At 43.8% G+C, this 25,633-nt stretch overlaps 1 protein-coding gene across 2 annotated transcripts in view; it reads left to right on the plus strand.

Moving 5' to 3' along the window:
* ANKRD45 (ankyrin repeat domain 45) overlaps window positions 1–19,957 on the plus strand; it is a 76,505-nt gene extending 56,548 nt beyond the window's left edge. For both annotated transcript variants that reach the window (XM_040360111.1, XM_040360110.1), the window contains exons 4-6: window positions 10,653–10,747; window positions 15,373–15,511; window positions 19,673–19,957. In XM_040360111.1, coding sequence (XP_040216045.1) covers window positions 10,653–10,747; window positions 15,373–15,511; window positions 19,673–19,701 — 263 coding nt within the window. In that variant the 3' untranslated portion in view covers window positions 19,702–19,957. The remainder of the gene's footprint in view (window positions 1–10,652; window positions 10,748–15,372; window positions 15,512–19,672) is intronic.
* The last annotated feature ends 5,676 nt before the right edge of the window (window positions 19,958–25,633 follow it).

Consider the following 25,633-nt stretch of genomic DNA (forward strand, 5'->3'; position numbering starts at 1 on the left):
AATCTGTCAGAGATGGAGCTAGTACCCTGACACTATGACACAGCAGGAGGGGGGTGGGCAACTCTCCCGCCGCCGATAAAAGTGATCTTGTGGCGATACCGCCGCAGAGACCACTTTTATCTGAAAGCGGACTGCCCGCCATTTTTAAAAATACCGGGGTTATGGCAGCTGTCTTCTGCCATAACAACGGTATTCAACGTCAAAGTACCGACGTATAACGACGGCAGGCGGTCCGAAAGTGGTTAAACAATATTTGCACAACCATTTATCACACATAAATTTTCAGGAAGAAATATACTAACATGAATGTTAGTGCACACAAACATAAGTAAATAGCTAACATGCCCAGACTGAAACTACACATGTGTGAAATGGCGACAGATCCTTGGTCCCAAAGCCCAATCACTGAACTTGGTACATAAATGATAGCTTGCTGGCAAATTCTTCATATCAATTGGAGTTAGGGAAAGCTATAAAGGATTATCTTATCCACAACAATGCTACTGATACAGACCCCATAACTCAGTGGGAAGCTCTCAAACCCTATATTAGAGGGGTTTGTATTAGTCATCATCGCAAGAAAAAACAACACATACACAAATGTTTGGAGAAAGCATTTTATAAAGCTTCCGAAAAATGTCAGACTACACCTTCACCATTGAATAAACATATTAATGACAAAACTCGATTGGAACTTGACATATTCCTATCGGAATCAGCTGAAAAAAACACTTTGTAGATCTAAACATATTTTCTATATGAAAGCTAACAAACCTAACACATTTTTGGCCTTGGCATTGAGAAAGACCAATTAGCAATTATACACCAAAACCTATTCACCTACAAATAACTAAAGATGCCTATACTAGTAATCTATTAAAAATTCTTAATGTATTCCATAAACTTTCTGAAATATACAAGAATACTAAAACATTCGAACAATCTCATCTGACTACACTTTTATCCGCAATTCATCTTCCTTCACTCTCCCCATCCCAGCAGGAAACTCTAGAAAATCCTGTTACTGAAATAGAACCGCAAGCCGCTATAAAATCGATCAAGCTACGTAAACGACCAGGTATCGATGGCCTCTCAGCCACTTACTATAGACGTTTCATGCCCCTACTATCTCCTCTCATGATTGAAGTATTTAACTCCCTCCTTAAAGGACTCTATTTCCGAACAGAATCACTCACTGCCTCTATTTCCATGATCCCTAAACCTAACACAGATGATACATCTTGGTCTAATTATAGACCAATATCAATCCTTAATTTAGACATCAAGATATTAGCAAAAGTTCTCACTTCCAGACTTACCCCATTATAGGCTCTCTAATACATGAAGACCAAACTGGATTTATTCCTTTACGACAAGCTGGTGACAACATACGCCGAGCTACACTCTTAGCTCATGTAGCTTGTACTCACCAAATTCCAACATGTTTCCTTTCCTTAGACATACGAAACGTGTTTGATTCATTGTCATGGCCTTACTTACACTCTCTCCTTAGTAGATGGGGGTTCGGTCCTAATTTCCTGAGATGGATCACTACTACACTACCATTTTAACATTGAAAGGGGTACTAGACAAGGCTGTCCCCTTTCCCCTCTCCTCTTTGCTTTAGCAATTGAACCCCTTGCCCAACTCATTAGATCCAATCCAGATATAAGAGGACTAGGTTTTTGCGGTTATCATCATAAACTATGCATGTTTGCAGACGATGTCCTAATATTCCTAACTTCACCTATAACATCAATACCTACTCTTCTAGATATCCTCTTCAAAATTGAAGAAGTATCAGGCCTTAAGATAAATCCACACAAATCCAAAGCCCTAAATATATACCACCCGATACCCAAACCCAATTAGTTAATTTCTTACCATTTACATGGACGACGACATATATTACATATTTAGGAATTAACCTTACGGCTAATCCTACAGAACTTCATGCAACAAATTATCCACCAATGCTGACACAACTTAATAAACTCCTTACAAGTTGGTCAAACTCACCACTAGCATGGAAGGGCAGAATTGTAGCGATAAAAATGTCTATCCTCCCGAAGATACTATACCTTTTTAGAGTTCTTCCTGTCACGATACCATCACATTTCCTACGAATATTACAAAGGAAAACCTTGCAATATATCTGGAGTAAAACGAAACCCAGATGACCTAAACCTACTTTATATTTTCCCAGAATCTGGGGAGGTTTGGGAATACAGGACTTAACCAAATATAACTATGCAGCCCAATTGTCCCAATTACCATACAACGGCAGAAACTCCACTATGGGTGGCATTGGAATCGGTTGAATGTGACCCTCTCCTTACTGAAAATCTTTTATGGCTCTCTCCTACTCAAAGAAAGAAGGTTAAAAACCCCATAACTAAACATTGTCTGTCTATTTGGAACAGATTGAAAATGAGATTTGGCCTACAATCTCGCCATAACCCTCTACTTTCCTTTCTTCATAACCCATCATTCTATCCAGCCTGGTCCTCCCCAGCCTCTTTTTCAGCTTGGATTGAAGAGAGAGGGTTGACTTGTGCACATCATTTTTATACATCCGCATCCATTAAATCTTCATTTCCAACCTTACAAGAAAAATATGACATTCCTATCTCGGAAACATTTAGGTATCTGCAAATTAATTTTTTTTTTTACAGATAATGCACCACCAGATGCGACATCCCCAAATCTCACCACCTTTGAACAAGCCTGTAAAACTGATCCCAAAAGGCGTGGACTAATTTCTGAGTTATATAACTACTTTCCTCTCCCCTAACCTATACCAACCAATCGGAAAGAGATTTTCAGTTACAACCAAACAACACAAATTGGACCCAAATTTGTCAAGACACCAAATCAGCCTCACCGAATATAGTGGCTCTTGAAACAAACTACAAAGTGCTCACTAGATGGTACCCGGTCCCTGCCAGAATTTCAAAATTTTCTCCACAATATCCTTCCCACTGTTTCCGAGGCTGCCTTCCCCCGGGTACACAAATGCATATTTGGTGGGAATGCAAAATAGTCAAGTCATTTTGGTCGGAAGTGTTTCAAATTCTTAACCACTTCAATACCGGCCCATAGTCATTTGACGTCCACAGATGGGATCTCCCATATGACGTCCTGGGCTTTGTGCGGTGATATCTGAATGATGCCTGCAGCTAGAGGCATCATTCAGATATCATTCTTTAGTGCCGGCGATTCTGTGCACCATAAGAACGATCATAGTGGCAGTTCAGCCGCATGATCGTTCTTATAGGCGGCGGGAGGGGACATCCCCCCTCCCGCCGCCATCCGGTGCTTCTCCGGGGTCTCCCGTGCCATCGGTAGGACAGTGGATGGTGCTTGTCAGTAGGGCAGTGGACAGTGGCATTGGACAGTGTCAGTAGGGCAGTGAACTGTGTGCGGACCTCCTATGTAATAGGTTAGCTTGCCAGCGGAAATATTGCCAACATCTATATTTTAAGTGTGCAGTGGACAGTGGCATGAGATGTGTCAGTGGGGCAGAGGTTAATGTCAGTAGGGCAGTGGACGGTGTCAATAGGAGAGTAGATGGTGCCAGTCAGTAGAGCGGTGGACGTGTCAGTAAGACCGTGGCATAGGACACTTTCAGTAGGGCAGTGGATGATGCTAGTCAGTAGAGCAGTGGATGTGTCAGTAGGGCAGAGGTTACTGTCAGTAGGACAGTGGATAGTAGTTTTTTATTTTTTGTTATAATATTATTTTCATTATTTAAAGAAAAATTTAGTTGGGGGGGGGGGCTTTTGTGAGATATCATGGGTCTAAACCGACCCCTATACTGCAATGCTTCTAAAACACAAAATGCTTTTTTATTTATTTTTTGCATTTCATCACATATTGGTGAATAGATGGTTGTTAGGACACCATCAGGTGCCAGCTCCTTAACAACAAGCCATTCATTGGTTGTTAAATGTGCTGGTGGTTAGTTGTTAAAGTGATTGTAAAGCCTTGTTTTTTTTGTTTTTTTTAATAACAAACATGTTATACCTACCTCTTCTGTGCAGTGGTTTTGCACAGAGCAGCCTGGATCCTCCTCTTTGTCATTTTGAACAATTGGGCTAGGTTTAGTGTGTAACGAGGCTTAGCCAGCCACTTTAGGTCACCGGGGGGGGTGGTACTAAAATGCCTCTTTGCCTATGTAAACAAAAATCCTTGCACAGTCCAGGGTAGCTCTGGTATTACAGGAGAACAGCTGGAGGGATCCTGAGCCCACCTACTTACTGGAACTACAGTACTCTATTAGCAATCAAGTAAGGGGCTCCCCAAACTAACTGGGTTCTTTGAAAAAACTGCATGCTATTAGGCTCTGCCCACTAACAGATTTTGACAGTAGAGGGCCTTTCACCTGGCTGCAGATCACTTGTCCAGCTACCTCTGCTTTACCAGGTGTCTGAGCTACTGCCAGTGAGAAGCAGATAAATGTATCTTCTCTGAGTATGTATTAGAACAGAGAGAGTTGTGAGTTAAAGGTGCCTGCTCCTGGGGCGTGGCCAAGACAGGCATGTGAGAGGACGCATCTCTCACAGCTCCCAGCGGTGATCCGGTAACGATCCTCCCCCGGCCAAAATCCCGATCCGCAACCACCCTATGCTGGCAGCTGACGATACCGGGATCACAGTGGTACCACCACCGGCACTCTGTACCAGGGGGATGACCCGCAAAGGACAAGGAGAGACCGCAGGGCCGGAGATCCAAGATGGCGCCGCCGCGCTGGCTGTGAAGGGGACGCCTCGTGGAGCGGAGAAATCAGGGCCCAAGCACAGTAAGCAGGTCAAGGCCTCGGGCAAAGACCCCCCTAAGGACATGCTTTATTATGCCCAAAAACTGTCGGGGGCTGGGGGACAGGAACAACCGTCCCGCTCTGGGGACGCACACCAGGCCGGGCCTGCTATGCAGGAAGACACTGCCCAGCTACATTGGGGAGAGGAGGTAGATGGGGATCAGGCCGGCTCCAGGCCAGATGGTGGCCAGGCCGATGCACCACAGACCGCGACTGCAGTGCAGCCCACGCTGGCGGACATATTACAAGCTGTGAACAAATGCACGGCCTCTGTTGACACCATTAAGGAACAGTTTGGCCTGCTGCGGCAGGATATGCAAAAAATTCGTGAACGCACCACTGCGGTGGAAAGCAGGGTCAGTGAGGTGGAGGACCAGATGCACCCCATGGCCCAGGATACCAGGGCTGCTTTGCAGATGTCAAGGGAGTCCTATGACCGTGTAGAAGATATGGAGAACCGTCTCAGACGAAATAACGTCCGCATAGTGGGCAAGGACCCCACCACGTTTGTAGAGAACTGGCTATTGGAACTTTTTGGCAAAAAAACACTGTCACCGTTCTTTGCGGTGGAGCGGGCCCATAGAGTCCCTTCGTGCCCACCGCAACAGGGGGGCCCCCCCAGATCTATCCTGGCTAAACTACTTCACTACCGTGACAGGGAGGCAGTGCTCCGTCAGGCCCGGGAACGAGCCAATATTCAATATAATGGAGTGCGGGTGTCCTTCTATCCGGATTTCTCACAAGAGGTGCAGAGGTGCAGGGCGAAATTCCTTGATGTGAAGCGACGGCTGCGAAACCTGCAACTTCCCTACGCCATGCTATACCCTGCGAAGCTCAGAGTGGTGGTTAGGGGCCAAGCCCAATTTTTTGAATCCGCTAAGGAGGCCATGTCATGGCTGGATCGCAATGAACAATCCTTACAAAGACGAGCGCAGGAGGAAGGAGAGTGAGCCCTGAGACTGGGGTGGGAGGTTTGTTGTTTGCCTTTGGGCACCTATCCTGCACAAATGAGAGAATGTCTGAGTTGATCCTGTTTAGGGGGGAGCCCCTACTTTTTACCTATTGATCTCCCTTTGCAGACTTTTGTGCTCCATATAGGAAGATTCATTTCCTCTTTTTTTTGGTTCTTTCTTTTCCCTCTTGGCCGGGGGACATGATAAGTGGCAGCAAGATGTGAGGAGAGATGCTCTCAACGAAAAGTGTGCTATGCTGATGGTTAATGTGAACAGTGTCAGTCGACGAGTAATCGCAAAAAGAGTTGTATCCGCCCTGTTGGTGGTACGTGGATATTTGGGGCCCGTTTGGTCCAAAGGTTACATTACTTTCTATCACTTTTTCAGTTACCATTCGTGGAAAGAGGTACATCGCACGAGACTTAGGCCTTTGGCCCTTTTGCAAGGTAGTATACAGATGTGGACAGTCCTGGGGGTGGGTCTGCCTTCCCAGTCATGGGACCAGAATGTGTATTTATGCTCACCAGTGTATATCTATATGATTTTAGTGGAGGACTCTCATGGCTAAAGTGCCTATTGTTTCATGGAACGTGAGGGGTATGCATTCACCACTAAAACGTACAATGTTGTTTATGTGCTTAAAGAAGTATTTGCCAGGGGTGATTTGCTTTCAGGAGACTCACTTAACGGCGGAGACCGTGTGCTTCCTGAAATACAAATGGGTGGGTAAGGCATATCACTCTACACACACCTCCTTTTCGAGGGGGGTGAGTGTACTGGTGCATAATGCAGTGGATTTTCAGGAGATTGCAAGTGTCATAGATCCAGAGGACCGCTATGTATTTGTTCACTGTAAAATCGGTACCTTAATCTGTGTCATAGCATGCGTTTACATTCCCCCGCCCTTCACGGCAGTGGTGCTCCGGCTCCTCCTCTCTTTTTTGGACGGTAGGCCGGAGGCGCCGCTGCTCGTGTTGGGAGATTTCAATTGTTGTTTGGATCAGGTGGCGGATAGACATCCGGCCCCTAGACCCTCTGCCCTCGCTAGGAGTACTCCCCTGGCGCGGTTGTTGCAAGAGGTGGGCTGGGTGGACGTCTGGCGACACCGTAACCCGGGAGGCAGACAGTTTACGTGTTTCTCAAAAACTCACGGCTGTCTGTCCAGGATTGATTTGGGGGTGGGAAATCTGAGCATGCTTCCGCTGATAGCGGACCTGTCACACAGGCCCCGCAGTGTGTCGGATCACTCAGCTCTAGTGGTACAGCTCTTAGTGGCTCCGCAGGGGAACTTAGTTAAGGCACCATGGAAATTGAATGCGTTCTGGTTACAGCTCATACGTTCACATGGGGAGATATTGGAGGAGGTACGGGGGTACTTTGCAGCGGGTGCAGGGATGGACATGGAGGTGGAACATTGGGACGCCTTCAAGGCGCATTTTCGAGGCATACTTAGCAGGGAAGTGAATGGGGTTAAAAAGGCCTCAACAGCTTTATTGATTGAAGTAGAGAACAGGGTTCAGGACATGGAGAGGGCTTACGTAGCGGATCCTTCTGATTCGACCAGGGAAACCTGGCAGGCCGCTCAGTCGGCCTACCAGCAACTTCTCTCCTCGTCTGCTGAGAAGAAACGCTTTTTTGCAAAGCAGGCGTTCTTTGAGGAGGGTGAGAAAACCGGCCGTATATTGGCCCGGATTGCGAACTCCCACCAACGGTCGCCGGCTATAGGGGCCATAAGATCTAGTTCTGGAGGATTAGTTTCACAACCAGAACAAATTATGCAGGAACTGGCGGGTTTCTATGAGACCCTGTACAGCTCAGGCACGGCATACACTCAGGGAGATCTAGAGTTATACCTAGCCCAACTGGCCTTCCCAGAACTGACTGCTGACCAGCGTATTCTGCTGGATAAGCCAATCACAGTGGAGGAACTGGTGGGGGCGGTCGGTGCTTTCCCTAACTGCAAGGCTCCGGGGGAAGACGGGCTGCCCATGGAGGTGTATAAACAGTACTCTGAAACATTACTCCCCCAATTACTGAAGGTCTTTAACAAGGCCAGGGAAAGGGGGAATTTACCCCCGTCTATGACTAAGGCTAACATAGTCCTGCTACTTAAGCCAGGCAAAGATCCTGTAGACCCAGGTGCGTACCGCCCCATTTCCTTACTGCAGAGTGACATTAAGATACTAGCCAAGGTGCTGGCCATGCGGCTGAATGGGGTGATAACTTCAATTGTGCATGGAGACCAAGCTGGTTTCATGCCCAATAAATCCACGGCGGTCAATCTTAGGAGGCTGTTCCTTAATATGCAGGCACGGGCGGACAACATGGGCAGTAGGGCGCTACTGTCCTTAGACGCCACAAAGGCGTTTGATAGTATAGATTGGAACTACCTTTGGATGGTGTTTCAGAAATTCGGGTTTGGCCCGGTTTACATTTCCTGGGTGCGCTTGCTATACTGTCAGCCACAGGCGGCAATAAGGGCGTTTGGCTCTCTATCAGGGAGTTTCGCACTGAGGAGGGGTACTCGGCAGGGGTGCCCTCTGTCCCCCCTCCTCTTTGCTTTGGCTATTGAACAGCTGGCCATTAGTATCAGAGCCAACCCTCGCATCGCCGGTTTCTGCTATGGAGATGAGCAGGAAAAGGTGATGTTATATGCGGACGATACCCTCCTTTTGTTGGGGGATACGGACACTTCCCTTAGAGAGGCTATGGTAGCGATCACGGAGTTTGGCCGATTTTCTGGTTTACTTATTAACTGGTCAAAGTCGGCCTTGCTTTTGTTGGACGGTGACAACACGCAGGTAATTAATCCCTTGTGCCCTATTCCCATTACTCCCTCCTTTAAGTACCTAGGGGTGCAGATTACGGCTCAGCCACGGGACTTCATCCGTCTCAATATATCCCCCTTGTTATTACGATTTAGGGACAAAGTTAAAACTTGGAAGGCCCTGTTGTTATCGGTTGCAGGCCGGGTGAATTTAATCAAGATGATACTTATGCCACAGTTATTATACTTCCTCCATAACACCCCCATGGTCATCCCCTTGAAAGTTTTCCACACGGTTAATAGCATCTTTCGAGGCCTCATCTGGAGAGACGGGGCTCCTAGGATTAAATTAGAGCACTTACAGAGACCTAAGGATAGTGGGGGATTGGCATTGCCAAACCCCTGGCTGTACTATTTGGCGGCCCAGATGCAGCAGTTGGTCGGTATGTTTCGGCCGGCGGTGCGGTCCTCTGCTCAGAAACTCCTGGAGCACACCGTGGGCAGAAGTCCGATTCCTGATGCGTTGGAGGCACAGGCCTTTGCTAAACCACATAGGAAATACCCCACTTTTAGTCTAACCCAGAAGGTATGGAATAAGGTTAAATATGTTCAAAATGCGGAAGGATACACGAAATACAGTCCAATATGGCAAAATGACACCTACACTGAACTGGCCAAGTTGCAATCGGGGACCAGATGGAAAAGATATGGGGTCACACACCTCACACACATATTTTGTAATGGAGTGCTACGTACGTTCCCTGCGTTGCGAGAGAAGTTTGGCTTGCCGCAGTCAATGTACTTCTCCTACCTACAGTTGAGGCATGCAGTGGTGGCGCAGGGTCGCTCTTCTGAGTGGTGCCTGTCGCCTACTCCTGCTTTTGATCTTTTGGGGGATGCTGAGACGTCGAAAGGCTTTATCTCCCAGTGCGATACCATTTTGTTGCAATATGTGATGAAGCAGCATCCACTGAGGATAAGAGAGAGGAGGGAAGCGGATGCGGGAGAGTTGGATGGGGAACAGTGGGAGGAGATTTTTCAGGCGGTGGGCAAGTGCTCCTTGAATGTATCACAAAAGCTTACCCAGTTGTACATCCTGCTACGTACCTATTACACCCCACACAGACTTAGTAAGATGAACCCGCAACTTGACCCTACTTGTACACGTTGTAAGAGAGACCATGGAGATTTGATTCATATGTTATGGAGATGTCCCAAGCTCCACACTTATTGGGCAGGAGTAGTGAGTACCATTAACTCAACATTTGGCGTGGCTCTTCCGCAGGACCCAAGGGCATGTCTCTTGGGGGCTCTGGAGGAGTACGAATGGGAGGAGGCGGACAGGGAAGTGATCCACAGGGTGTTGTTCCAGGCGAGGAAACTCATCATGGTTCATTGGAGAGCTGAGGCTCCCCCGACTCGTGCTGAGTGGATCACCAACATTGGGACAACGATGAGGATGGAGAAACTGGTATACCAACACAGGGGCAATGCCCACAAGTTTGAGAAGCTATGGGCAAAGTGGTTGGATGTACCGGGCCTAGCCCCGGTGGACTTGGTGATGGATAGGTTGCTGGGTATTAATGTTGGGTGAGATCTGGATGGGAGCGGATGCCACGTGAGCAATGTCCGGAGTGGTGGTGGGGGGGGGGATTTACCTCCAGAATGGGATTGCTATATCTGTACATGTTTGTATGGCCTTGATCTTTATCTCTATTTTATGTTTATGTCCCCGACGTGTCGAGGGGATTCTGTATGCCTTGTACCTCTGCAAACTAAATAAAACTTTTGTTGGATTTAAAAAAAAAGGTGCCTGCTCCTGAACATGGTGAGTTAAATAATGAACATTCCCTGCCTCCCTGCCTCCCGGCCCCCCCCCCCCCCAATTAGCAAGAGCCTCTGTGGATCCCAATTTCTATTGATGATGTTGCTCTGAGGCCGCCCATAGGCAGTAACTGGTATGCCTGGGCCAACAGGTTTTATTTTTTTGCATACTCATATATAACAGAATGCTTTCAGTGGTGTATTTAAAAGACCAAATGGGAGTTCACATAAAACAGGGTTTTCATACTCTTTCGATTTGGTATTACTATGTTTTGTTTTATTTCCACAGAAGCCAGGCTGGCTCTGAAGACTTACATAGGTTTTATTCAGCAAACCATCTCAGACCCTGAAAAGGTTCAAGGGAGACTCCATAAAGATGATAAGGTATATTAGCAGAAATATATATATATATATATATATATATATATATATATATATATATATATTACACTCACCTCTTTATATACAGTATCTCACAAAAGTGAATACACCCCTCACATTCATGTAAATATTTTATTATATATTTTCATGCGACAACACTGAAGAAATGACTTTGCTATAATGTAAAGTATTGAGTGTACAACTTGTATAACAGTGTACATTTGCTGTCTCCTCAAAATAACTCAACACACAGCCATTAATGTCTAAACCGCTGGCAACAAAAGTGAGTACACCCCTAAGTGAAATTGTCCAAATTGGGCTCAATTAGCCATTTTCCCTCCCCAATGTTATGTGGCTCGTTAGTGTTACAAGGTCTCAGGTGTGAATGGGGAGCAAGTGTGGTAAATTTGGTGTTATCGCTCTCACTCTCTCATACTGATCACTGGAAGTTTAATCTGGCACCTCATGGCAAAGAACTCTGAGGATCTGAAAAAAAGAATTGTTGCTCTACATAAAGATGACATAGGCTATAAGAAGATTTCCAAGACCCTGAAACTGAGCTGGAGCACAGTGGCCAAGACCATACAGCGGTTTAACAGGACAGGTTCCACTCAGAACAGGCCTCGCCATGGTCGACCAAAGAAGTTGAGTGCATGTGCTTAGCATCATATCCAGAGGTTGTCTTTGGGAAATAGACATATGAATGCTGCCAGCATTGCTGCAGAGGTTGAAGAGGTGGGGGATCAGCCTGCCAGTGCTCAGACCATATGCCGCATGCTGCAACAAATTAGTCTGCATGTCTGTCATCCCATCATTTTCTAAAGATGATGCACAAGAAAGCCCGCAAACAGTTTGCTGAAGACAAGCAGACTAAGGACATGGATTACTGGAACCATGTCCTGTGGTCTCATGAGACCAAGATAAAAGTATTCAGTTCAGATGGTGTCAAGCGTGTGTGGCGGCAACCAGGTGAGGAGTACAAATACAAGTGTGTCTTGCCTACAATCAAGCATGGTGGTGTGAGTGTCATGATCTGGGGCTTCATGAGTGCTGCCAGAACTAGGGAGCTACAGTTAATTAAGGGAACCATGAATGACAACATGTACTGTGACATACTGAAGAAGAGCATGATCCCCCTCCCTGCAGAGACTGTTTCCATACATCTGTTTTTACAACCAAGATCAGATGACACTTGCAGTCCCCAAACAGAGTCTGCATAGCAACAAAAAAAAGGCTTGTCTCGAGCCCCCTGGGGTGTTGGAAGCTTCAAAGACTTTGGTGACAATGGACTGCAATACTGCCACCATAGGCCAAGTATGGCAGGACAGTCAGTAAATATAATCTACAAACAAGCTTGAGAGAGACTGCCCTGTGAACAAGGATTGGACCAGAAGGCAAAGGGGTTGGCAATGGGGGAGGTTTGAATGGTGTCTGTTTTGTAAAAAAGGGTTCGTAACACAGAGCTCAGCCCTTTCTCTTCGAAGCAAGCTTGCCATGAGGTTGTGTGTCTGCCATCTTGCTGGGACCTTGCTCCAGTGACCATTTTGGGCCTAAAACATACAGAGGCCTACAGGCCTTCACTCTATAACATCTGAGACCAGTCGATGACGAGTATCTAGTGAATGTGTTAAAGGAGTTGTAAAGGAAAAACATTTTTTTGCTGAAATGACTGTTTACAGGGTATAGAGACATAATACTTAACTGATTCCTTTTAAAAATGATTACAAATAGATGAAAATCAATCATATAATGTACCTACAGTTTCTAGTTTCGTTTTTGCATGTTCTTTCCTGCTTCTGTGATGCACAGAGCCACAGAGCCAATACAGAGCAGTAATGGTTTGGAAAACGAAACTGATTGGTGCTGTGGGATTTTAGACACACAGTAATCACACCTTCTTGATTAGTGACCACAGAGAGAAAGCTCCCAGCACTGTGGTTATCAGGAAACAGACACCCAGGAAGTGTGGAGATCAGAGAAGAATTACAGCAACTTGAGAGCAAAAAAACGAACAATGAGGACATGAAAACAGCACTGCATTGAGGTAAAGGAAGCTATTAAGATAAAAAAAAATGTTTCCTTTACAAACCCTTTAAGTATCTTTCATTATTATCATTGTTGTTATAGACTTTATAGATATCTGTTGTTAGAATATGATATTCCTACTTTAATATAACTTGTTTTACTCAAATGCGTCTGTCTTCATAGTTAACATTATAGCATTAGGCCTAGCATATTCTGGTTAGATGATATTAGTTAATAAAGGGACATACAAATACACTTTAATACATTTATGCGATAGCTATATATTATAGGGTACAATAGAGTATATATTATTGCATATTTTACAACACAAACACACCTCCAAGTTGACCATTGCCTTGCTAAAGAAGCTGAGGTTAAAGGTGATGGACTGGCCAAGCATGTCTCCAGACCTAAACCCTATTGAGCAATTGTGAGGCATCCTCAAACGGAAGGTGGAAGAGCGCAAGCTCTCTAACATCCACCAGCTCCGTGATATCATCATGGAGGAGGACTCCAGTGGCAACCCGTGAAGCTCTGGTGAACTCCATGCCCACGAGGGTTATGGCAGTGCTGGGAAAATAGTGGTGGCCACACAAAATATTGACACTTTAGGCCCAATTTGGACATTTTCACTTAGGGGTATACTCACTTTTTGTTGCCAGTGGTTTAGACATTATTGGCTGTGTTTTGAGTTATTTTGAGGGGTCAACAAATATACACTGTTTTTACAAGCTGTACGCTCACTACTTTACATTGTAGAAAAGTGTTATTTCTTCAGTGTTGTCACATTAAAAAAAGATATAATAAAATATTTACAAAAATGTGAGGGGTATACTCACTTTTGTGAGATACTGTGTGTGTGTCTATACATATATATAAAATACGTTTTTTATTGTCCCCAGAACAATAATGGGGGGGGGGGGGGGGACACTAGTTCTGGTGACTAGTTCTTGCTTCCTGTTTTGGGACAGTAATGCCACATACACGCGATTTTCTGTCGGAAAAACCTTGGATGGCTTTTCCGACGGAATTCCGCTCAAGCTTAGCTTGCATACACACGATTCTCTGAACTTTCGTCCGTCAAGATCGCAGTGACATACAACACTACGACGAGCCGAGAAAATTAAGTTTAATGCTTCCGAGAATGCGTCAAATTGTATCCAAGCATGCGTCGGGAATTTTGCGCGTCGGAATTGCTACAGGCAATCGGATTTTCTGATAGGAATTTTTTCCGTCTGAAAATTTGAGAACCAGCTCTCAATCTTTTGTTGGCGGAAATTGAAACAGCAAAAGTCCGATGGAGCATATACACGGTCGGAATTTCCGTTCAAAAGCTCACATCAGACTTTTGCTGTCGGAAATTCCGATCCTGTGTACGCGCATTAGGGAAAGGAAATCTCCACAGCCTAACGCCCTGCTTCTGTTAAACACGCATGCTGGAAAACCAACAGCCTATCGGCATCCAATCAGCAATGGCAGTTAATGGCTGCGAGTGCTGGCTGATGTGTTCAGACGGGGGGAATTTACAAGGCAACTAAAGACATTGGGCCAGATTCAGATAGGTCAGCGGATCTTTAGATCCGCGTAACCTGTCTGATTTACGTTACGCCGCCGCAAGTTTTTGAGGCAAGTGCTTTATTCAGAAAGCACTTGTCTGTAAAGTTGCGGCGGTGTATCGTAAATCCCCCGGCGGAATTCAAATTCAGCGGCTAGGGGGCGTGTAATATTTAAATCAGGCGCGTCCCTGCGCCGAACGAACTGCGCATGTGCAGTCCGCAAAATTTCCCAGCGTGCATTGCTCCAAATGACGTCGCAAGGACGTCATTGGTTTCGACGTTAATGTAAATTACATCCAGCCGTATTCGCAAACGACGTAAAAAATTCAAAACTCAGCGCGGGAACGACGGCCATACTTAACATAGGATACGCCGCACATACCCCTCATATAGCAGGGGTAACTTTCCGTCGGAAAAAAGCCGGACGCAAACGGCGTAAAAAAAATGCGCCAGGCGGTCGTTCGTTTCTGAATCGGCGTAACTCCTCATTTGCATATTCAACGCGTAAAAGATACGGAAGCGCCACCTAGTGGCCGGCCTGGAATTGCAGCCTAAGATCCGACGGTGTAACACAGTTACACCTGTCGGATCTTAGGGATATCTATGCGTAACTGATTCTCTGAATCAGTCACATAGATACGACCGGCCGGCCTTAGAGATACAATGGCGTATCAGGAGATATGCCGTCGTATCTCCTATCTGAATCTGGCCCATTCAGTTTGTGTCTAAACCTAATGTAAAAAAGCAACAATGGCTGCCACTCTGTTCTGAAACTAGTAGAAAGTAAATATGCACATGAACAGGTCCATACTGTATACCATTTATTTGGGGGGGGGGGGGGGGGGGCTAGTAAGCTTGAGGCCCATTCACCCAGCGTTTTTCCACATGTGATAAAACACACATCACATCACCCCCTTCAGACCAAAAGTTTGATCAATTGTGAATGAGCCCTAAAAGGATGTTGGGGACCCCCTTTGTACAGCTTTAGCAGGATGACATCTGCATTTATAGCGAACACATAACACATATCTAGTTTATTTCTTTCAGAAATTAGCTGTGAATGCTTGTAAAGCCAAAAATGAATGGCTGGAGAACAACAAAAATGCAACAACACAAGACTTTGTAGACCAGAAGCTACAACTGGAAAGCACCATGCAGTCTGTCTTCACAAAACTTGATACACCACGTAAGAGGTTTTCTTTTTTCCAGCTGTGTTTAACAACTTCAGCCCCAGAAGGATTTACCCCCTTAATGACAGGGCCATTTTTTGCAATACGGCACTGCGTCGCTTTAACTCACAATTTAGTGGTCGTGCGACGCTGTACCCAAACAAAATTGATGTCCTTTTTTTCCCCACAAATGGAGCTTTCTTTTGGTGGTATTTGATCACCTCTGCAGTTTTTACTTTTTGCGCTATAAACAAAAAAAAGACCAATCATTTAAATTGCTATAATAAATATCCCCCAAAAAATAAAAATAAATAAAAAATGTCTTCATCAGTTCAGGCCAATATGTATTCTACTACATATTTTTGTTAAAAAAATCGCAATAAGCGTATATTAAATGGTTTGCACAAAATAGGGGATAGATTTATGGCATTTTTATTATTATATATTTTTTTACTAGTAATGGCAGTGATTAGCAATTTTTAGCGGGACTGCGACATTGCAGCGGACAGATCGGACACTTTTGACCCTTTTTCGGGGACCAGTGACATTTATACAGGGATCAGTGCTATAAAAATGCACTGATTACTGTATAAATTACACTGGCAGGGAAGACATTATCACTAGGGGGTGATAAAGGGGTTTACGTCACGTGTGTCCTGTGTTTCTAACTGTGGGTGGAGGGAACTGACAGGGAGTACAGAGAGACTGCTATTCCTGATCACTAGGAACCGACAATCTCTCTGGACTCCCCTGACAGAATGGGGATCTTAGATTGACAGATCCCCCTTCTGCCCATCTGTGGAGCGAATGCAGGTGGCCAGTAGACGACGCGGTCGCCGGCCACACGTATTGGCTCTGACGCCACTCCGCAGGTGCCCGCTATATCTATTAAACAAACCACTGTACAGGTATGGCGAGTCACGCAACAGAGCCGAACTGCCACCGTATATCGGTGGCAGCTGGTCGGCAAGTGGTTAAATATGTCATCTTAGCAGTGAAAGGCTGCAGTCACTAACTTGCAGGATCAATATCAAGGCTCCATTCACACTTGTAGGACTCCACAGTTGCGCAGACTTTGGAGTGCAACTTTGGATGGGTGCAACTTAGATATGACTCTGGCTTTGACCAGTGATAATGGACAACTGTTGCATTGTATAACATTCAGGTATGACTTTTGAGGGTTAACATTAAAGTCTATATCCATCACGTTGCATGAAAGTTGGACCAAGGTAGTTCATGAACTACTTTGAAGTCACTGCAACTTTAAGTCACACATATATGAATGGTTATCATCGGAAATCATGGGGAATAACTTGTCATGTGACTTTGATGTCCAAAGTTGCATGACAAATCGCACAAGTGTGAATGGAATCCTTAAAGGATATTTAAACCCCAAAATAGGAATGTAATATATTGCAGCTTATCAGTCTTTAGATATGGTGGCAGCATTTGTCTTCTTTTCAGGCTTTTCTGCAAATACAAAAAATAACTTAATTTTAACAGTCCTGTGTCCTTGTAACTTCATGTACGCTGATATGATATATCACGCATCATATCTGTTTTCCCATTTATCTTTTGTGAACAACAAAGGTAATAGGGAGCAGGAGGGGTTAGCAAACCAATGCAGCCTAGTGACAGCAATCACTCCCCCTCAGTGTGGCTGCTTTAGGCAGACCATAGATTATGCAATTTTCTTTCCTTCCACCACAGGTAGAAGGAAAGAAAATGGCTCTATTTCCCCATCAACACAGTCAAAGTTGATAGGGAAATCCCTCCTACAGCGCTATTGTGTTCTGCTGATCGGGAGCCTTCACTGCAGGCAGAATATAATTAGTGTTACCAGCTATAGCCGGTGTCGCTAATCGTTCAGAAAAACAGCAGGTTGTATACTTGTCAGTCAATAGACCAACTTGTGTACAACCAGGGTGCCCATACATAGATCGAAAAATGAGTCTGGTCCCTGCTGAACCAATTCATGTATGGACGGATATAGGACAGGAAGTGTGTTATTCATATGATTTTCAGGTGAAAATAAAGGAAAAATTAAGCCTAAAAAGGAACCAATTTACCACAACTAAAACGCTGCAATATACTTACATTTTTGTGTTTTAGATACAAAGGACAATATGATGAGGGGCAAATGCAGCAATGTGATCTAAGCTAAAAAATAAACACAAATCGGTCTATTTATGAATGTTAAAACAAGATTCACACAACTTTCACCATGAATTGACATTTTTCTATATGAATCCAAGTAGAAAAAAGTGTGAAGCCTGGGTGAAGGTTATAGGAATCTTGCATTAAAGTGGTTGTAGAGTGAGAAGTTTTTTTTTTTTATCTTAATGCATTCTGTGTGCAGCCCCCCTCTTACTTATCTGAGCCCCATCTCTGTCCAGCGATGTCTACGAGTGTCTCAGCCGTCCGAGACTCTCCCTCCTGATTGGCTGAGACACAGCAAAGGCGCCATTGGCTCCTGCTGCTGTCATTTAAAGTCAGTCAGCCAATCAGCAGAGAGAAGGGGTGAGGCCAAACAGCAGCTCCGTGTCTGAAAGGACACAGGGAGCTGTGATAGAAAGAGAAACACCCGCCTCTCCAGGTGAGACAGGAAGCCTGATCATCCAGTAGGTACTTGCCTTGGCTCGCCTCCGCACACAATGAAATTAGGCAAAATGGCCACACACCACTGTAGATCAAAATCCTTTTTACTTGGACATGCTGGGTACACGCGTTTCGCACACTTCACGTGTGCTTAATCATTACTCGGCTCGGGTGCCCCCATAGCAAGCTGCTTGCTGTGGGGGCACTCGAGAGGAGGGAGGGGCCAGGAGCACCAAAGAGGGACCTGAAAAGAGGAGGATCGGGGCTGCTCTGTGCAAATCAACTGCACAGAGCAGTGTAAGTATATGTTTGTTATTTTTATAGAAAAAAAAACACAAAACTTTACAATCGCTTTAAAACATTTATAAATAGACCCCAAAATCTGAAATGTACTGTACAGCACCAGTTACTGGAATTTTCGAGAATACTGGATTGTTTATATCATACATTTAAAAAAAGCAACTTTAGGAACATAAATGGAAACAATCCCCATATTAAACAACTGCGTTAAAAAACAAAGTCTATAATGTACAGAAAAATAAAATAAAAATATTTTGGAATATGAAATTATTTATTTAATTTGAACATAAAATAGTTTTGAAAAAGGAATCATAAGTAAAGACATACGAAAAAAGAGGAAAGGTCTGGTGTCCCCAGTGACCCACTTCCATCCCTGTTACATAAAGTCAAAACAAAAAGATTCGCCCCGGGACTTTAAATGAAGTGGGTAACGTTTCCGCCAGTAAAAATAACAGTAATTGTATAGTATATCATTTAATCAAGTAAAATTGTTTACATGCGTAAAGTAACATTGTTACATACATAACACCAACAATTGCCAATTGAAACAATACATAGACAGTAAATATTAGTACACAAGTAAAATAGTGGATAGGATACTCGGGCATCGTACTACCCGACTAGCCTAGTTTCGCAAGATCCAGCTTGCTCTTCAGGGGTGTGTAACACTGTACCTAGGATGCTGCTGCCGTCTTGGGGCCGCACATTTTTAGCCATGGTCAAGCTCAGTGGTGAGTATGGGGACTAACCCCTCCTGCCCTGTGCCTTTTACAACCAATACTATGCCAGATTGCCAAACATATTTTTTTCATCCTAGGTACAGTGTTACATACACACCCCTGAAGAGCAAGCTGGATCTTGCGAAACTAGGCTAGTCGGGTAGTACGATGCCCGTGTATCCTGTCCACTATTATACTTGTGTACTAATATTTACTGTCTATGTATTGTTTCAATTGGCAATTGTTGGTGTTATGTATGTAACAATTTTACTTTACGCATGTAAACAATTTTACTTGAATAAATTATATACTATACAATTACTGTTATTTTTACTGGCGGAAACGTTACCCACTTCATTTAAAGTCCCGGGGCGAATCTTTTTGTTTTGACTATAAGTAAAGACATGGGAACATTTATTATACTGAACAAGTGAGTAAAATCTGTACATGAAAAATCATTTGAGCTAGGCTTCTATTACAGAAAATAAATACATGCTGAATACCCCTTTTCATTAATATCTGGAGCAATTTAAAATAATTATTGTTTGTTTTTCTTTAAAGGTGCAGAAACCGGAAAATCCAAACGCTGATATATGCTGAGCATCAGATTTAATTTATTTTTTCAGATGTATTTTTATTATAGCCTTCATGTATATGGAGACAGAAAATTGTTTATTTTACCTCCTATACCACTCTTACTACCTATTTTTTTTTCTACAAATGACATAAATTCTAATATTGTAAGTCTCCATTACTAAAATCTCATATAAGTTTTAACATGTAAATGTAATTAAACATGTTTTCAATGTTTGAAATATGACCTTTATTAAAATACTGGTGATCCTGCCATGAGCATCCTTGTTCAAGCAATTCCTGTTATGGGGTGACGACAACCCTCTCCCAGTTGCGCTCCTGCATTGTCACCCTGTCACAAGCACCCCTGGTAGGCAGTAAGGACAGGCATGTCCAAAGTCCGGCCTGCGGGCCAATCGTGGCCCGCGTTCCCGTTTTGAACGGCCCGCCAGATTATTTAGACATGTATATCTTTTGTGGCCCCGACGATCTCCCAGCATCGGGGCCACAAAAGATGTATATGCCTTGGAACGGGACAGGGAGGAGGCAGGATGAGCGCCGCCGCCGTACACACACAGGAGTATTTCCTGTTTATGGGCTGCCTCTGTAATAGGAAGTCCCGCGCTGCCATTGGACGACTGTTCTGTCCATCAAAGGAGGCGGGACTTTCTATTAAAGAGGCCACTGTGTAAACAGGAGATTCTCCTGTAATTAATTTTTGTTGCTCGTGAGTGCATTCCTGGCAGATATGGTGCCGCATTCCTGGCAAATATGGTGCTGCATTCCTGGCAAATATGGTGCTGCATTCCTGGCAAATGGTGCTGCATTCCTGGCAAATATGGTGCTGCATTCCTGGCAAATATGGTGCTGCATTCCTGGCAATGGTGAGTGCATTCCTGGCAATGGTGAGTGCATTCCTGGCAATGGTGGGTGCATTCCTGGCAATGGTGGGTGCATTCCTGGCAATGGTGGGCTCATCCCTGGCAATGGTGGGCGCATTCCTGGCAATGGTGGGCGCATTCCTGGCAATGGTGGGTGCATTCCTGGCAATGGTGAGGCTACATTCATGACAATGGTGGGTCTGCAGATGGGCACTTGTGAGGCTGCAGATGGGCAATGACCCTTATTTTGCTTCACTCTTAAAGTGAATGCGTGTGTTATACGCCAATAAATACAATATATCCAAATAATACGCCAGAACTCATCTCTTCACCACACACAGCCACAAAGGCAAGAGAATTATTTTTGGGTAGTGTATTAGTGCTCGGAGGAACACACTTAGACTGAATTTTAATGGTTGAATGTCAGGCAAAATGCTCGGCCCTCACACATGTTCACTTTATCAAACCTGGCCCTCTTTGAAAAAAGTTTGGACACCCCTGCAGTAAGGATCTGTGAAGGGTTAAGAATTAACATCCAAAGTAGGCACTTTTCGAGTAGATTCCAAATTTTGTGCAACCTTTTAGGGTACTAATTCGGAGATCTTGGGCTTACTAAAAAGAATATGCTCAGATTTGATCTGTAAAATTCAGTTTGAAAGTATTGAAAACTGGAAAAAGTAGGCTGTTTTACACAAAGCAAAACTGAAAACCCAGCTTTTCTCAATGCTTTTACCTTATCTTGATATATGTTTCAATACACTTTCTAAGTGTTACCCCAATATAACTACATATTCTAAAACGCGGTATATTAAAGCAAGTTGCACCTAAGCTGTCCCTGTGTCATTGTGTGCACGTGTGCTGATGCTTATGACAAAGTGACATCACCTGCAATCTTGACACGTTTCATTCAAAAACAGATTTCTTTCTCCTTCACTGAGGGTAGGTACAGTTAGCTTAAACTTTTACTAACAGGAGGATTGGACATTAGCAAACAAGAAAATGGTAAACCAGCCCCCCTGTATAACCAATCCTCTACCAAGCATGCCTCAGTTTTTTTCTACTGTCCTAGCAGGATGGAATCTTTTCTCTAGCTCAGCCGCGGAAAGTTTTTTGTACTAGTCTTTTTGTTCTGCATGCATTCCTCTTCCATTAACCACTTGACCTCTGGAAGTTTTTTTGCAATATGGCACTGCGTTACTTTAACTGACAATTGCGTGGTCATGCGATGCTGTACCGTACCCAAATCAAATTTGTCTTTTTTTACAAAAATAGAGCTTTCTTTTGGTGGTATTTAATCAGATCCTAGGGTTTTTATTTATTAAACTATATAGAAAAAAATACACAATTTTGAAAAAAAACAAAACAATATTTTTTACTTTCTGCTATAAAACATATCCAATGAAAAAATCTAAGTTATTCATAAATGTATGTCAATATTTAGTAGCTATCTCATAAGCTGCACTATTGGATGCCATTTTAATGTTCGCGCCACCGCCGGTTTACCCAGCACTGTCAACCCTAATTAACTCAGTGCTGATGTTATTTGCTGGGTGGAGTGCTGCACTGCTGCTGTTCCTACAAACGAGCAATCTAGCGGAACTCTAGTCTCCAATCATTTACCACTGCCTGCCTCCAGCCATCTGACAGTCATCAGCACCAGCAGCCTTGGGTTTTGAAATAACCAAAGTCTTGCCTCACACTTTGGGCCTAGTTGCTGTACCACTAAGCAGCCGCAACATATTTACACAAAGACACATGGGGACAGTTCCACTGTCACAGGTGACTTCAGTCAATACTTCCCTACTCATTCTTGAGCATCTGCTCAAGTATCCACTGTGGGAGCCAACATTGATATTATGGAACCTGGTACCCCCATTGTTATTTGGTGTTCTTCGACACATTGGGTGGGGCTGAGTTGCTGTCCTCCACATCCACTAAGGACTTTTTGACTGTGTGTGCCCAACTACCTGGACACATTGATCTCAGAGTTTCAGCACAAACCAGCTCCCCTGCAGAGACTATCTCTGATCCTCCACAATCCTTAGATCAGGCCAGACCACTGGCTCCAGATGTCTCGAGCCTTGGGTCTTTAAGGGCCTCGGTCACTTTAGCAGTTGAAGGACGTTATACTCCCACGGTTGAGCCAAACTTGCACTCCCCAGAGTTTTATTCTATTGACCACATTGTGATGTTGGTCCTTTGTTCCTTGTTGGAAGTTTGTTATTGATCCTCTTGTTCAGTGTCCGGGTTCCTTCCATGTGGAATCATTCCTTTCTGGCTTTTTTATTTGGATTGGAGCATGAGGTTGATTCTTTGTGCTCTACCCTTGGTTGTATGTCAGGCATGGGGGGGTTCACCATTTGTCATCAGATTCAGGTGTTCGCGTTTAAGGGGGACCATGGGCTACAGACAGTCATCCTAATAAGGCCGGTCATGTTTTTTTTTATTGTGTTGCCCACCCCTCAGTTAGACTAATGAACATCCTAACTGTATCTCATGTTCTTGACTTTTGAACATCTTTACTGTATCTAAATACCAAAAGATCCATTTTTTTTAGGTTATTGAGGGATAAACATCCCACACCACTGTGGTCTTTTCTGGTCTTGGCCTTAGAGCCGGTTCAGACTGGGGCGACTCTTCAGGCAACTCAGCTGCCTGACAAGTCCCGTCCCATTGTAGTCAATAGAACCGTTCTAATAGGAGTGACACAAGTCGCTCCGACTTAGAAAAAGGTTCTTGTACGACTTCGGGGGCGACTCGGGGCGACTTGCATTGACTTCTATACAGAAGTCATTTTGCAAGTCGCATCTGAAGTCGTCTTCAGGTCGCCTTGCCGAGTCGCCCCCGAAGTCGTGCCGCCCCAGTGTGAACCGGCTCTTAGTGCTGCTTTATCACAAAACTCAGGCACGTTGGGTAGAGGAAGAGTAAAATATGGGAACTGACGAATAATGTTTTTGTTTGACAGTGTCCAATCCCCTAGTAGGCAGCAGTAAAACCCCAATGTACCTGAAGTTCTGTGTTCTCAATAAACAACAAGAAATAGCTTTTACAGTAAGTACAAAAATATCATTCTTGTCAGCTTAGGTGTCTCGAATGTATGCTAACAATGTGTATGCTTTTCATTCCAGTGCTGGCAAAGAACTCAGCAGTGTAAATCAGTATTTTTTTGTTTTTATGTGATTTATTTAATAAAATATTTGTTACACTATGGAAGATCTCTCTACTCTTCTTTTTATCAGCCATATTGCCCTGCATTGATCTGTGGATTACCTTTGGAGCAAGGAGTTGTTTTAATGTCATTGATTATTGTAATACAACAATAAAAAATGTGACTTGTTGCACCCGTGGCGCACATCCATTCCTAGTGACAACATTTTGCCCTTGGGATTTGAATGAGGTGTGACACTACTATGGATGAGATATAAAAACACATTTATTGATACATGCAGGATCAACAGTAGCCACAGGCAATGCCATATTGTTAAACAGATCTGTAATGTTGTACATAATATATACAGTTATCCATAGAGTAATCCATTATAAGCATGCAACATAGTAGCCCACATAATATGTTACAGTTGAATACAGTTTTCCAAAGGTTAATAATAACAAATATAAGTATGCAACATAGTAGCCCGATGCGTTTTGTGAACATCGCTTACTTCCTCAGGGGTTAATGCAAACTTATTATCGATAAGATAAAAAAGTGTACGATATATAGTAAAAAGGGTAAATATAGTGTACCAATATGAAACATTAAAGGGCCGCCATGTTGTACCCATACTTACAGAACAGTAAAAAGAAAAAAGGAAATCACATGTTCATATTCACTTGGCAGCTACTAGAAAATGCCTGTCCCGGGAGGTGTTGGTTGGGAGTCTAACGGAGGTCCGGCAAGAGAAAACAAAGAGGGCACAAGTCCAGAACAACATAGAGTGGCATTGTTGGTGAAAGCTGTAGAAAAATAATACCTGTGTATGAGGTTCACTGCTACAATATATATGAGCAGAAAGTGTACAATTGATCTAATGCTGTACAAAAAGTAAAGATATATGTTGGTGTCACTGAAATTAAGCCTGGGTATATGAAGTATAAGGTAAGGCGTATGTCCATGGTGAAAACAGTAAAGACAAATTCCTGAATATAAGGCACACTGCTGTGATATATATACGCGCAAAGTCAGACTGAGTACAATTAATCTAATGCGGTACAAGAAGTAAAGAGGTATGTTGATGTCACTGAGAGTGAGCCTAGGTATATGGAGTATGTCCATATATTCATATATACTGTTATCACCATGGACATAGTCCTTGCCTAATACTTCATATACCCAGGCTCAATTTCAGTGAAGCCAACATATATCTTTAATTTTGTACAGCATTAGACCAATTGGACTTAGTCTGACTTCCCACTCATATATTTTAGGAGTGTGCCTCATACACAGGTATTTTTTACTACAGCCATCCCCAACAATGTCACTCTATGTTGTTCTGGACTTGCGCCCTACTCTCTGTTTTCTCTTGCCGGCCTCCGTTGGGCCTCAACCAACACCTCCCGGGACAGGTATTTCTAGCAGCAGTCAAGCAAATATGAACATGTGATTTCCTTTTTACAGTTCTGTAAGTATGGGCACAACATGGCGGCCCTTTAATGTTTCATATTGGTACACTATATTTACCCTTTTTCACTATATATCTTGAACAGCCCATGAGGAGGATTGCTGAGGCCATCCATCCAGGTTCTTTACTTGCCAAGGCCTGGTAAGTGTATGCTTCATAGGGAGAGGGATTTGCTAATAGAGCTTACTGCACAGCGGAGCACCATTCTTTGGATCCCTCCTGTGGAACTGTTTTATCTACTTATTTATCACCAGCACTGCATGTATCTGCAAGTTAGGAAGATGTAGGAGCGCTGCTAGTTTCTGTCACTCATATATCTCACACTGTTTGTTTTATCCCATAGATATTAAGTTTGCATCAACCCTTAAAGGGGTTGTAAAGGAAAAACAATTTTTTCATAATAAGCATCCTTTACATGCAGACACTCCTCTTTTCACTTTCTCATTGTT

The sequence above is a fragment of the Rana temporaria genome, chromosome 7 (genome assembly GCF_905171775.1).
Source record: "Rana temporaria chromosome 7, aRanTem1.1, whole genome shotgun sequence".
Lineage (NCBI taxonomy): Eukaryota > Metazoa > Chordata > Amphibia > Anura > Ranidae > Rana > Rana temporaria.